General features: G+C 40.6%; 1 protein-coding gene across 1 annotated transcript; it reads left to right on the top strand.

Moving 5' to 3' along the window:
* Nucleotides 1-5,407: 5,407 nt before the first annotated feature.
* Nucleotides 5,408-10,523, top strand: LOC127142199 (major intrinsically disordered NOTCH2-binding receptor 1-like). Its single transcript, XM_051069387.1, has 3 exons — nucleotides 5,408-5,554; nucleotides 6,225-6,473; nucleotides 10,270-10,523. Exons 1-3 carry the CDS (start codon nucleotides 5,408-5,410, stop codon nucleotides 10,459-10,461), a joined length of 588 nt encoding a protein of 195 aa, XP_050925344.1. The 3' UTR covers nucleotides 10,462-10,523.
* Nucleotides 10,524-12,510: the final 1,987 nt, after the last annotated feature.

Genomic DNA, 12,510 nt, shown 5'->3' with positions numbered 1-12,510 from the left:
ACTGATGGATTGTGACAGGACATGAGCCCTGATTCCACCAAATAAGTCAGATGTGCTACAAGCTCATCTACCCACCCCATCCTCCATCTATTACTATTACTCTGCAGATGTGGAGGTGTGGAGGAAGGAGGCTACATAAAAGGCAGACTGTTTCCTGCATCAGCACTGAACATTAACCCTAACACTAGAGGAAAATGAAACGCAGGAGTAAAGGTCCTAAAATAACACACAAAAAGCTAAAAATGTGTAAAAATGACACACCAAAAGTGTTTGAAGGTGGCGTGCTTTTCACACCGGATATTTCTCTACAAAAAGGTGGTTCTGTTTATAAGTGGAAGAAGCCAAATCCAGCACACAGGGTTTAACTTCAGTGGTGTTAATACAGCCATTATCCTTAGCTTCTGAAATACACTGATTACTCTGTGTTCCCTGAAAACATCCCAAATCTGATCACAGGCAAGAAAAACACTCAGAACCAGGATGCTAATGTGTGTGCACAAATACTCATATAAAAATAATTATTTCTATAGTGCCTTTCAAAAGCAGAGTTACTCCCTGCTTCACAAAATACTCTACCATACACTGTGAAAAAATAGATTATACATGTACTGAGTGTCAACTCACTGGTAGCTTTATTCTGTTGATGCACCAATGAATTACGGGTAGTTGTTTTTTTTGGACCATTGTGTTATTATGTGTCCTATTAGTCCAGCTTTTGAAGTCTCAACAACTCTTGGATGAACTGCTGCAAAATCTAGTTCAAACATTCCTGTTCCCCTCAGGCTCTGGTGACCCCATGACTTCACAATCAGGCGGTCAACATTTCTTTCTTTGTCCATTATTTTATGTTTATGAACAAATACTTGCAAAACTAATGACAGTCACATCAGCCTCAGCTGTGGCTTATGTTTGCTAGTTAGCAAATGTTAGCATGCTAACACACCAAACAAAAATGGTGAACACGGTAAACAAAAGAGTTCAAACCCTGGTTAACTGGTGACTCTAAATTGTCTGTAGGTGTGAATGTGAGTGTGAATACTTGTTTATCTCTACATGTAAGCCCTGTGTCAGCCAGTGTCAGCTGGGATTGGATTAGTCTTTTTAAAACAAATTTAAGAAAGTTAAATGAATTACCTGAACTCATTAACAGATCTGTTGGTGTTGGGTTTGGCCTTGGCTGCAGTTTCCTCCATTGCTGTCTGTCCTCAGAGACCACCTGGACTCTGTGGGCTCATACACAGCTCCTCTCTGCTATTAAACCTGTCACTACTGAATGAATAATACAAATATAGCATTGGAATTCTTAGCTGACAAACTGGTGAGTAAAAAATTCATCAGTGACTAGTCTGACAATTAACGGGACAAAATATAGACTAAATTCATTGTAATAAAATGACCAAGCATGGGCTTCAGCTTCTGTGTGAACATTTGCTGCTTCAGCTCTAAACACTAGGACTGTTCCCTGATGAACATTTGTCAGTGTGTTGCTGAATCATCAGTCAGCTGGATAAATCATCTGAAATGATCTATCTATCTATCTATCTATCTATCTATCTATCTATCTATCTATCTGCACACATCCTATAGCCTCCGTACAGCTCTGCAACATCTGGCTCGACTGTTCTGCCTCTGTTTTCATGACAAAATCAGAACAACCTATGCAACGTCTGAACACTGCAATAGTTCAGTGCTGAATACCTGAAGACCTGAGGACTAGAGGACCTGCTTCCCTCCAAACAAAATGAACTTGAGTCGCAGAGCAGGGCGAACGTCGCATTGACGCGCTGAGCTAGCAAACACTGCATAGTCTGTCCTAACTGCTGCTGCTGCCGCTGCAGGATGAGCCGCTGCCTGGAGCCACAATCCTGATGAGGATGATGTCAGTACTCCAGGATGGGAACACTTTAGTCCAGCATCAGCCAGCGAGGACTTCACTAGACAGTGAAGAGGACAGGCAACCCGCTGCAGCTCTGCGTGCTTTAACACAGGGTCAGAAACACAACGACGCGCTTTGCCAAAGACAACGACTGAACACAGTAATCAGATCCGAAAATCTGCACGATTCCTGATCAGTCTGTGCGGCCATCGCCAGTGATGTCAGATCAATTAGAAATGAAGAGGACAGAAAGGGTTACGGAGGTAAAATGCATCGTCAGATCGGTGTGTCCCTGCATAGCAACAACACGATGCAGCATATTAAAGCTCCATGTCTTACCGGATCAGTCCGGACCTCCAACCTGTGCTTATCCATTTTTGTCAGGGATGCGATACGAGGCAGATAGTGGTTTCCCAATGACGACATCGGACGTGCAGAGGGTAAAACTCCCGTCTATCCGTCTTATTGGTCAGAGTCCACGGGTTTTTTCTGCCCTCCTTCCTGTCGTTACATCGTTGGAGCAATTCGAGGATGGCGCAACCCCGCTGCACCATCCACATCTATGTGGCTGCAACACCACCCCCACCCCCTCCTCTCTCTCCCTCCCTCCCTCTCTCTGCTTCCATTTAAACGTCAGCCAAGGAGGCTGTGATTGCCTCGTCTTCCATCTGTCTGTCTGTGACGGACATATTTCCAACAAGGAAATCTGTTGTGCACATTCATGCTCCCATCAGGAGACTGAACATTAGATTCCAATAATAACTTGTCAGGTTTAGGACCAGGTTAGGGTCAGGTTAAACATTATTAGGTTTACAGTTTGCCTTAATTCCCCTCAGAATCTTCTGAACACTCAACGCCAACCGAGGAGGACTCAGTTTCAACAAAAACTGAACACTATGACCTTCATGAAGGAGGATTTACTGCAGGACTATTGGATTAGGCTGCACAAGTTCAGATAGTTGTACCTAATAAATTGCCATCTCATTGTATATATATAATCCCTCCTCACTAATTCTCAAATATTTGAACTCCTGTGATTATTGGTTTTCATAGTCTTCTGTGATTATCTTTGGGTTTTGAATAGTTGGTTGGATAATTTAGAGACACAATGATTATTTGATTAATTGAGAAAATAATAAACAAATAAATAGATGATCAAAACAATAATATAAATATAAAATATAAATATATTAATAATAAAAATGGTAATCTTTGTTTTGTATAAAATGTAAAATGTCACTTTACAAAGGGATTATGAATAGTAACATGGCTATAACAGTTAATTAAACTAACTAGTTACAAATGCTTTATAAATATCATAAACCATTACAACAAATGTGGGTTTACCAGGTTGTGGTAAAAGTTCTTTTGGTTTGTTTTTATCTCCTCTTCTACGCTCCTGGCAGGTATTTCTGCCTCTGGAGCTGTAGAGTCTGATCTGTGATGAAAGGCCTCCTGCTCCTCCTACAACTCCACTCAACACCTGCTGTTATACTTGGAAATTATTGGTGCTACTTCTAGTATTACTGTTACTTGTAATCACTACTTTAACTGTCATTACTATTATTACAACTATTGTATTACTGATACCAATTTATATTTCTATATGGAATCTGCACTATGCTATGTTCTCCTGTCCCTATTCTCTACCCCTCTCTAAGCCTAAAGAAACCATCAGTTAGCTAAACTTCAGACACGACTTAGGGACATTAAGACTTGGATGGCGAGTTATTGTATTTGGTCCCAAACACCTCAGAAATACATTTTCTAATGACATAGTTATGCTAGATGGCATTGGCCTGGCCTCCAGCTCCACTGTAAAGAACCATGAGGTTATCTTTGATCAGGATATGTCCCTTAGCTCCCACATAAAACAAACTTCTAGGACTGCCTTCTTTCACCTGTGTAATATCACCAAAATTAGACATTTTCTGTCTCAAAAGGATGCAGAAAAACTAGTCCATGCATTTGTTACTTCTAGGCTGGACTACTGTAATTCATTATTATCAGGCTGCCGCAACAAGTCTCTAAAGACTCTGCAGCTGATCCAAAATGCTGCAGCACGATTACTGACAGGAACTAGGAAAAGAGACCATATTTCTCCTGTGTTAGCCTCTCTACATTGGCTCCCAGTCAAATCCAGAATAGAATTTAAAATCCTCCTCCTCACATACAAAGCCCTTAATGGTCAGGCTCCATCTTACCTTAAAGATCTCATAGTCCCCTACAATCCCACCAGGACTCTGCGCTCCCAGAATGCTGGTTTACTGGTGGTTCCCAGAGTTTCCAGGAGTAGAATGAGAGGCAGAGCCTTCAGTTATCAGGCTCCTCTACTGTGAAACCTTTTCAGTCTGGGAGGCAGACACCCTCTGTACCTTTAAGAGTGGAGGGAACATCACTCCACCACTCTGGTGGACCTTCCAACAGAACAATGATCCAGAGGAGGAAAATAAAGGTGTTGGAATGGCCCAGCTAATCATCAGATTTAAACCCAACAGAACATTTGTGGAAGGAACAGAAGATCAAGATTCACCAGCCCCCAGGAATCTTCCAGACTGAAAGACTGTCTGTGCAGAAGAATGGGCTAAAATCCCACCTGAACACTGTAACAAATTGGTTTCTTTGTACTGGACGTGTCTTGAAGCTGCCATTACAAACAAAGGATTTTTAGTTTGTGTGTTACTTTTTTCCTTTGTCATTCCACATTATTGCACATGGAATGTTAAGATTTATTTCATTGTGTAGTTATGCTGAGTTAATACCAATCTTCAGTGGAAAATATGTTTAAAGAAAAAAAAAAGTTGGTGTGTTGAATACTTATTTCCTCCACTGTCATTTCAGTTTAGATTTTTGTGTCAGCATCAGTGGAAACTTTGACCTGATGGAGGCACTAGAGGAAAGAAGATCTGCCACAGACCAGATTTAGAATGTGCCCATTACATATAGCCAAAATGCTGATCAACAGTAAATAGTGGTCTGATCAGAGTTGAAAGGTCAGGGGGTCACCAGGAGGTATAGGAGCTGTTAGAGCTATCTGCAATAACTGTCCAGGTGTCTGGCTCTGGAGTGAGGAGCTGATAAACTGACCCCATACCCTCAGGCTCCACTGTAGCACAGCAGAAATCACAGTAGAGATGATAGATCGAAGGCTCAGTCTTGTATCAAGCATCACACAGAGAAGTGTAATTCTTCTTTAGACAGCAGCAGGTTTCACATAACACAATACTCAGATGACTTTGCTATGGTATACCTCTCTCTCTCTCTCTCTCTCTCTCTCTCTCACTCACTCACTCTCTCTCTCTCTCTCTCTCTCTCTCTCTCTCTCTCTCTCTCTCTCTCGCTCACTGTTGGCTTTCAGCCTCAGGCTCTTAATGGTCAGGTTGGGTTACACACACCTGCAAGCGATACAGAGTCATAAATATCTTGCCCCTCATAAATTATTACAGAGCTTGCAAGTTGTAGTGAGCATGTCCACCCAGCCAGGCTGCAGGCAGGTGAAACAGTCAGTGTGGAAGGAGCAACAGAGCCGAAATGGACATCTCTGCTCTGCCCAACAGCAACCATCCAGAGAAGTTTCTTCAGCTGGATGTTGGAATATTGCCAGCCACACATGGCATGTTCCAGGTCGGGGCAGTCATGTCCAGTCAAAGACACTGGCAAAACAGGGTCTACTCCCAGGTATGAATTATTCCACAGACACTCTTACTGTATGTCCATCTCTGTGGGTGCTTCTGTGTCTTGTTTCTCCTTTTGTTGTTGATAACTGTATTTAATTCCATAAATGTTATTCCACATTACAGATGTGTAGACTGTTTATGATGTGCATGTTAGTCTGCATATATTATATTATCTTATAGCAGAGATCATCATCCTGATGCTGTGAGGAGTTAGTGACTTGAAAAGGAAAACAGGACAGAGCAATATTTAGTAATGATCAGTGATCCTATCCAGAGCACAGGATTATGGTCTCATATTTGATCCAGAATCCAGGCATTTTGTTTACAGGAGAGTAACAACAGAAGAAGGGTTGACCTCAATGAGTCAAGTAAAATAAAGTGAAGTGTGGTCTGTTACTCTGAAAATCCTACAGCAGTCAGAACACACTGCACACTGATGTTTATCTGACTTAAATATTACACTTACAATAACTGGAGCATATAATGGTGTATTTATGTTAAATCATAAACTTGTGACTGAGTGGCAGGGATGGAATCAGTGTCAGGAATCATATTTAAATGAAAGCAACTTCTACTCTCTCTCTCTGTGTCTAATATCACATCTCTGTCTATAAAATGTGCTGAAAGGCAGGTTGATGTGATGAGAATTCAAATTCTTATTGTCTCCACAGAGGGAACAACAAAAGGAAACTGAAAGGAGGTCTCCCCCATCCCCAGAGGGCACTCCTGTGATGTTTGTGGATAGATACCTGGAGAAGCACATCACTCCAGTCACTCTGCAGTCTAACATTAAAAGGAACCCTCTCTACATGGACATAAGATTGATGGACACAATGGACAGTGACAAGTCCAAGCCTTCCTGGACTGTTAAGGAGTATGACACACAAACAATCCATGGCAACCTTGCAAATTATTTGAAGGTAATTTGAGGAGAGGAGGAGAGGCTGTGTATGACTGACTGTGAATGGGCGTTTGGGGGATAGATTGTGCAAAGACAAAAAAGAGAGACAGGCGGACAGTAGATAGATGAGGGGATATATGGATGCAGACTGCAGGCTGTTCATTTGATTCTATTAAGTTAAGAACAAAAACATCTCAGATTCATTGGTGTTACTCTCCTTCACACACTGTCACTATTAAGAGTTACTGTAACATGGACTGAAGGCTGAATTAACAACTCATCCCCAGATCCCCAGGTGCACTGCAAGTTATACAGTTTTTTATATTTTATTTGATTGTAGATTTCCAAGGATATTTGCACCACATCACAACAAAGGATTAACTTATGACCCTTTCCTGTCTATTCTGCCAGCGTGCTACATGTTCCCAAATAAACTTACAGGAGTTAATTAAATTACTATTAACTAAGAGAGAGAGAGAGCAAAGGACTACCTGTGGTTTCAGGTGATCTATACAATTCAATTTTCAATTCAGTTTTATTTATATAGCACCAAATCACAGCAGAAGTTATCTCAAGGCACTTTTCATATAGAGGAGGTCTAGGCCGTACTCTTTAGATTATTATAATTACAGAGAGAGACCCAACAGATCCCACCATGAGCAGCACTAGGTGACAGAGGCATTTTAAGAGGCAGAAACCTCGAGCAGAACCAGACTCAGGGTGGGCGGCCATCTGCCTCGACCGGTTGGGTTAAGAAGGAGAGAGAGAGAGAGGGGAAGGGGGAGAGGGAGGGAGGTAGAGAATAGCAACAGTGATAACAACAAGTGATACTAATAATACAGTAGAAGTAATGATAGTAGTGATAATTAAAGTAGTAACTGCAAAAGTAGCAATAATACTAGAAACAGCACTAATAATTAGTATGACAGCAGGTGTTGAGTGGAGTTGTAGGAGCAGCAGGAGACTTGTCATCACAGATCAGACTCTACAGCTCCAGAGGCAGAAATACCTGCAGAAAGAGACAGAAGAGGAGCGAGAGCACAAAACTACGAGAAAGGGTTAGTAACATGTATTTATGGGATAAGAATCCATACTGAGAGAGAGATAGAGAGGGAGAGAGAGAGAGAGAGAGAGAAGCTCAGTGCATCATAGAAAATTCCCCAGCATTCTAGGCCTATAGCACCATAACTAAGGGATGGGTCAAGCAAATCTGAGCTAACCCTACCTATAAGCTTTATCAAAGAGGAAAGTTTTAAGCCGACTCTTAAAGGTACAGAGGGTGTTTCTGCCTCCCAGACCCAAACTGGGAGAAGGTTTCACAGTAGAGGAGCCTGAGCTGAAGGCTCTGCCTCCCATTCTACTCTTGGAAACTCTGGAAGCGCAATGTTCTAGTGGGATTGTAGGCAACTATAAGCTCTTTAAGAAAGGATGGAGCCCGACCATTAAGGGCTTTGTAGGTGAGGAGCAGGATTTAAAATTCTACTCTGGATTTGATTGTTTCTAGTTCCTGTCAGTGCTGCAGCATTTTGGATCAACTTGTCAGCCTGATAATAATGAATTACAGTAGTCCAGCCTGGAAGAAACAAATGCGTGGACTAGTTTTTCTGCATCCTTTTGAGACAGAAAATGTCTGCTTTCAGTAATATTACGCAGGTTAAAGAAGGCAGTCCTAGAAGTTTTTTTATGTGTGAGCTAAAGGTAAAGATAATGATCTATGAAAAATATAATGAAGCTGCCTTGTGAAGTTCGTTGTGTAATCTGTTACCAATGGCTACTAATGCTCTGCAACTCCATCCCACTGATCACTGTTTACCAACTAGTCTGTGCATAAGTTAAGGCAATGTCCAATAAGAAGCTATCAACAGTTTTTCATGGTTGCCAAATTAAACAGAAACGTTTTTTCTATAGCTCACTTCCTCATCAGACAGTTGCTTAAATAGAAATACAACAGAATGTTGTGCAGCTCTGATCCACTGCTCCTGGAAGAGCTGGACTGAGGTTACTGCTGCCAAAGGAGCTTCAACCACTTCTCACATCCAAGGCTTCACTGACTGTTTCCACCAGCACTGTGAATGTTTAATGAGTGTGTTCAGCAAAGACGTGAAAGATTAGAATTGTTTGTGTGTTACCATCTTAAACACATTGTGTTTGTCTGTAGTTGGGACCTAGATGAAGATCAGGTCACATTTTATGACCAATGCAGAAAACCAGGTCATTCAAAGGCACGTTGCTATGAAAACGTTTCACTTTTGAAGCTTTTTACTGTTTTGCTTATTCAACTTTTTGCAACTGTTTATGCTTTTATGCTACTTTGCTATTTATAACAATTTAGCAATTTTACTATCACTACAATTGCTTTTGCTGCCAGGGTTTGCACTGTGGACTTCAGTGATGAGATGGGTAATGCAGATGCCTACCAACCCAAGGTCTCGTGTTCAAGCCCCGACCCAGACAAATATCGAAAAACCCTCCAGAGAAACAGAGGGCATTATGAACATTTTATGCTTTTTGCAATTGCGCTATTTGTACTGTTTTTGCAATTTTGCAATTTCACTACCACTACAATTGATCTTAGCACCATACTGTGGTCTTCAGTGGTGCAACCAGTAGAGCAGTTGCCTATCAGTCGTGAGGTTGCTGGTTTGAGTCCAGCAGTGGGTGGTTATAGATTTAAAAAATAGTATTACTAATAATAATATTAATAAAGATTTGAAGAGCAATAGTGCGACCATAGGATTCACGTTTTTTTGCCGTAGCAGCCTCTGATCATCAAGAGGAGCCCTCACCTGCTCTATTCATCTCCATATTATCTGTCTCTCTCTCTCTGTTCATAAAACACCCAAACCAGGCCCATTTTTAAACTGCCATACTGTGGTCGTTATTCACTTTATCTACACAATAATAATAAAGATCATTATTAATATTTTACGCTTTTTGCAATTTTGCTATTTATGCAAGTTTGCAATTTTACTACCACTACAATTAATTTTACCATCACCCAGTATCCTGTGGTCTTCAGTGGCACAACTGGTAGAGCTAATGCCTCTCTGTCATGAGGTTGGCAGTTTGAGTCCAGCAGTGAGTGGTTATTGATTTTTAAAAAAAAAAATAGCATTACTAATATGGATAATGATTTGAAGAGCAATAGTGCAAATGTGAAGCATTCACATGCATTTTCCACAGGAAATGCATTTTATCTAGTTGGAATTGGTTTGGAAACAACTGGGAAAAGTCTTTCGTACCATTGAGTGCTTAAATAAAATTAATTCACGTCTTAGGTTTCTATTTTCCTCTTACCCTTTCTTATTGTTGTGTTAAACAAACACCCACCTACTTCAGTCTGAATCATTATTCAGTTGCTGGATGATTTTTTTCTCTGCTTGTTGTGATTAAATAGTTTGTTCCACCATAATGAAGTGATGTATTACTGCCATCTTCTGTTCATTTTAACTTTATTACGTGAAATTCTCTGCAATTCCCACAAACTCCTTTCCATTACCCTGGTCATCATTCACCACGGACAGAGCTGGAGCTAACAAGCCATGTCTTGTATTTGTGAACATATTGTAACAACATAAAAATAATATGGAAATAGTAGTAAATTCACTAATGGAGATATAAAATCTAAATAAATTGATTTCTCATGATTAATTTTTGCCTACAAGATGACAAACATAAAGGGAACAGGCAACTAATAAACTAATACATATCAGTATGCAGAGGTGTGAATGACAGCAAGAATCACAAGCTATTTGTTGATGGTGATGTTTAAGGTGATGTTAAGTGTATTCTTGTTTTACTCTCAGGAGGAAGAGAAGACCCCTAAAGATATGGACTTTTGGCTTGAGGATCTCTACACACCAGGATTTGATTCTTTACTGAAGAAGAAAGAGGCAGAACATAAAAGAAGGAGACTTTGTAAAATTATTTTTTCAATCATTTTGTCCCTTTGTGTTGTACTTATTGTTATTATAGTGCCAGTTGTGGTTCTACAAAAGAAAAACTGACTGATGAGGATGCTGTCTTTGAATAGTACAGCTCAGTTCTCTGCCTGTGCTGGTCATATATTTTTCTGTTCTTCTTTTATTGTGACAGAGAATTGGAGGTGGAAGACTGTCTGGAGCCATAATGGACACATTTCAGCAACACAGCTGCTGTTCACTCTTTTGGGACCATGAATATCCACAGCAGATTTTATTATATTTATTTATTATTTAGTAAAAAACCTTTAGACCTCAAACAATGATATAATCACACAGAGATTACAGTAGCTTCAACATAACACCAACTGAAAATCTAAGTGGTTTAACTTCTGACCAGTGATGTCACAGTTAGTACACCATTACATCACTGCGTGGTTACAGAGCACACACCTGAGCAGGCCCAGCCACATCCAGCAGTTAATGCTGAGACTGATGTAGCAACACCAGGCCTGGCATGAGTATATATAGATGAGTATACAGTTGGGGATGTGACATACATACACTGGAAACCAGAGACAGGTTTAGGTTAAAGTAAGGACTGAATTTATGACCAACATCCATTAACCAAGTGGGAAACAATATTTTCAAACTCCAGATCAGCTATTAGCATGTCAAGGAGATGTACAATGAGTACCTTGAGGAAATCTATGAACAGGTCAGAGGTCAAAAGGCCAGTTCAGGAAGCTCAACTGAAATGGACACAAGGCTGACATAGGAATAAAAAAAACAAAATCTCCAGAATGAAAAAGAGTTCATTTATACAAGACTTCATTGGATATTTGAACTGAGTTACGTTTATCAAGAGAAGCAACACAAAAAGAATTCTGTTGACTACACATCCAAAACTAGTCCTCTCCTGTTCGTTCTCTGTAAGTCTCTAACCAGATCTTTGTCATAAATCACACTTCATTTCTGTCTTAATGTGGAACTGGCATCTCCCTGTTTTTCCTCATATCTAAAACTTCCTTTTAAGAGGCAGAAACCTCAAGCAGAGCTGGACTCAGGGTGGGCGGCCATCTGCCTCGACCGGTTGGGTTAAGAAGGAGAGTATTATATCTTATAGAGAGTATCATATATTATATCTTATTCCGTTATATCTGCTTCATAATAAACAACCTGTTCTGTATCGCCAGTAATTTATTGATTAGATATTGTTCGAAAGATTTATGATTCATCTGACACCATGTTTGTATAGTTTCTTTCTTGTCAGTATTTCTCACCATTTATATATCGTCTTCTTTAATGTTTCAATTGGTCATGGTCGAGGTGAATATGTGATTTATGTGTGCAACTCCAAATTAAACAGAGTTTAATAAGAAAGATAATTTTTTGTTCTGACTGAGACAAAGAATGGAAGAATAACAAGTCCTGACTGGCAGAGACCGCCTTCAAATGTGACATCATTCCCCAGGGTAAAACAGAACAGTCTCTCTTTGCGTGGCTTTTTGCGGGTGGCTTTTGCCATGTAACTTTGACAACATCTGGGCTTGTAGTCCATTTTGCACTTCATACCTGTCATTTTGTCCTTGTGTCTTTTGTTCTTTGACCACATGCCAAGCTTTACAGTAATTTGTTTGCTCTTTCTGTCATCAACCTGCATGAAAACTGTGCAGGCTGTTCATCCACCAAAGAACACCTAATCAAGAGCTCAACAGAGGACAGAAGAACACTCTTGGACATCTAGATGCTGAACAGTGGAGACAGACCAGTAGAATAATTGCTAGACAACCATATGGTGGCTTGGGAGCATCCACCAAAGTCTGCCATGACAAAGCCCTGGCTGATGGAGATCTGGGTTCTGACCAGCACAGTCTCACAGTCACAGTCAGACAGCTCAAGTAGGTGGTGGTGGTGTAATGTTTTCTTGGCCCACTTCTTGGCCCATATTTCTCCTGTGTTAGCCTCTCTACATTGGCTCCCAGTCAAATCCAGAGTAGAATTCAAAATCCTCCTCCTCACATACAAAGCCCTTAATGGTCAGGCTCCATCTTACCTTAAAGATCTCATAGTCCCCTACAATCCCACCAGGACTCTGTGCTCCCAAAATGCTGGTTTACTGGTGGTTCCCAGAGT

This window comes from Lates calcarifer, unplaced genomic scaffold (genome assembly GCF_001640805.2).
Source record: "Lates calcarifer isolate ASB-BC8 unplaced genomic scaffold, TLL_Latcal_v3 _unitig_903_quiver_1348, whole genome shotgun sequence".
NCBI classification, from domain to species: Eukaryota; Metazoa; Chordata; class Actinopteri; family Centropomidae; genus Lates; species Lates calcarifer.
The sequence above is the reverse complement of the archived record's forward strand: the minus strand, read 5'-3'. Positions and strand labels throughout refer to the sequence as shown.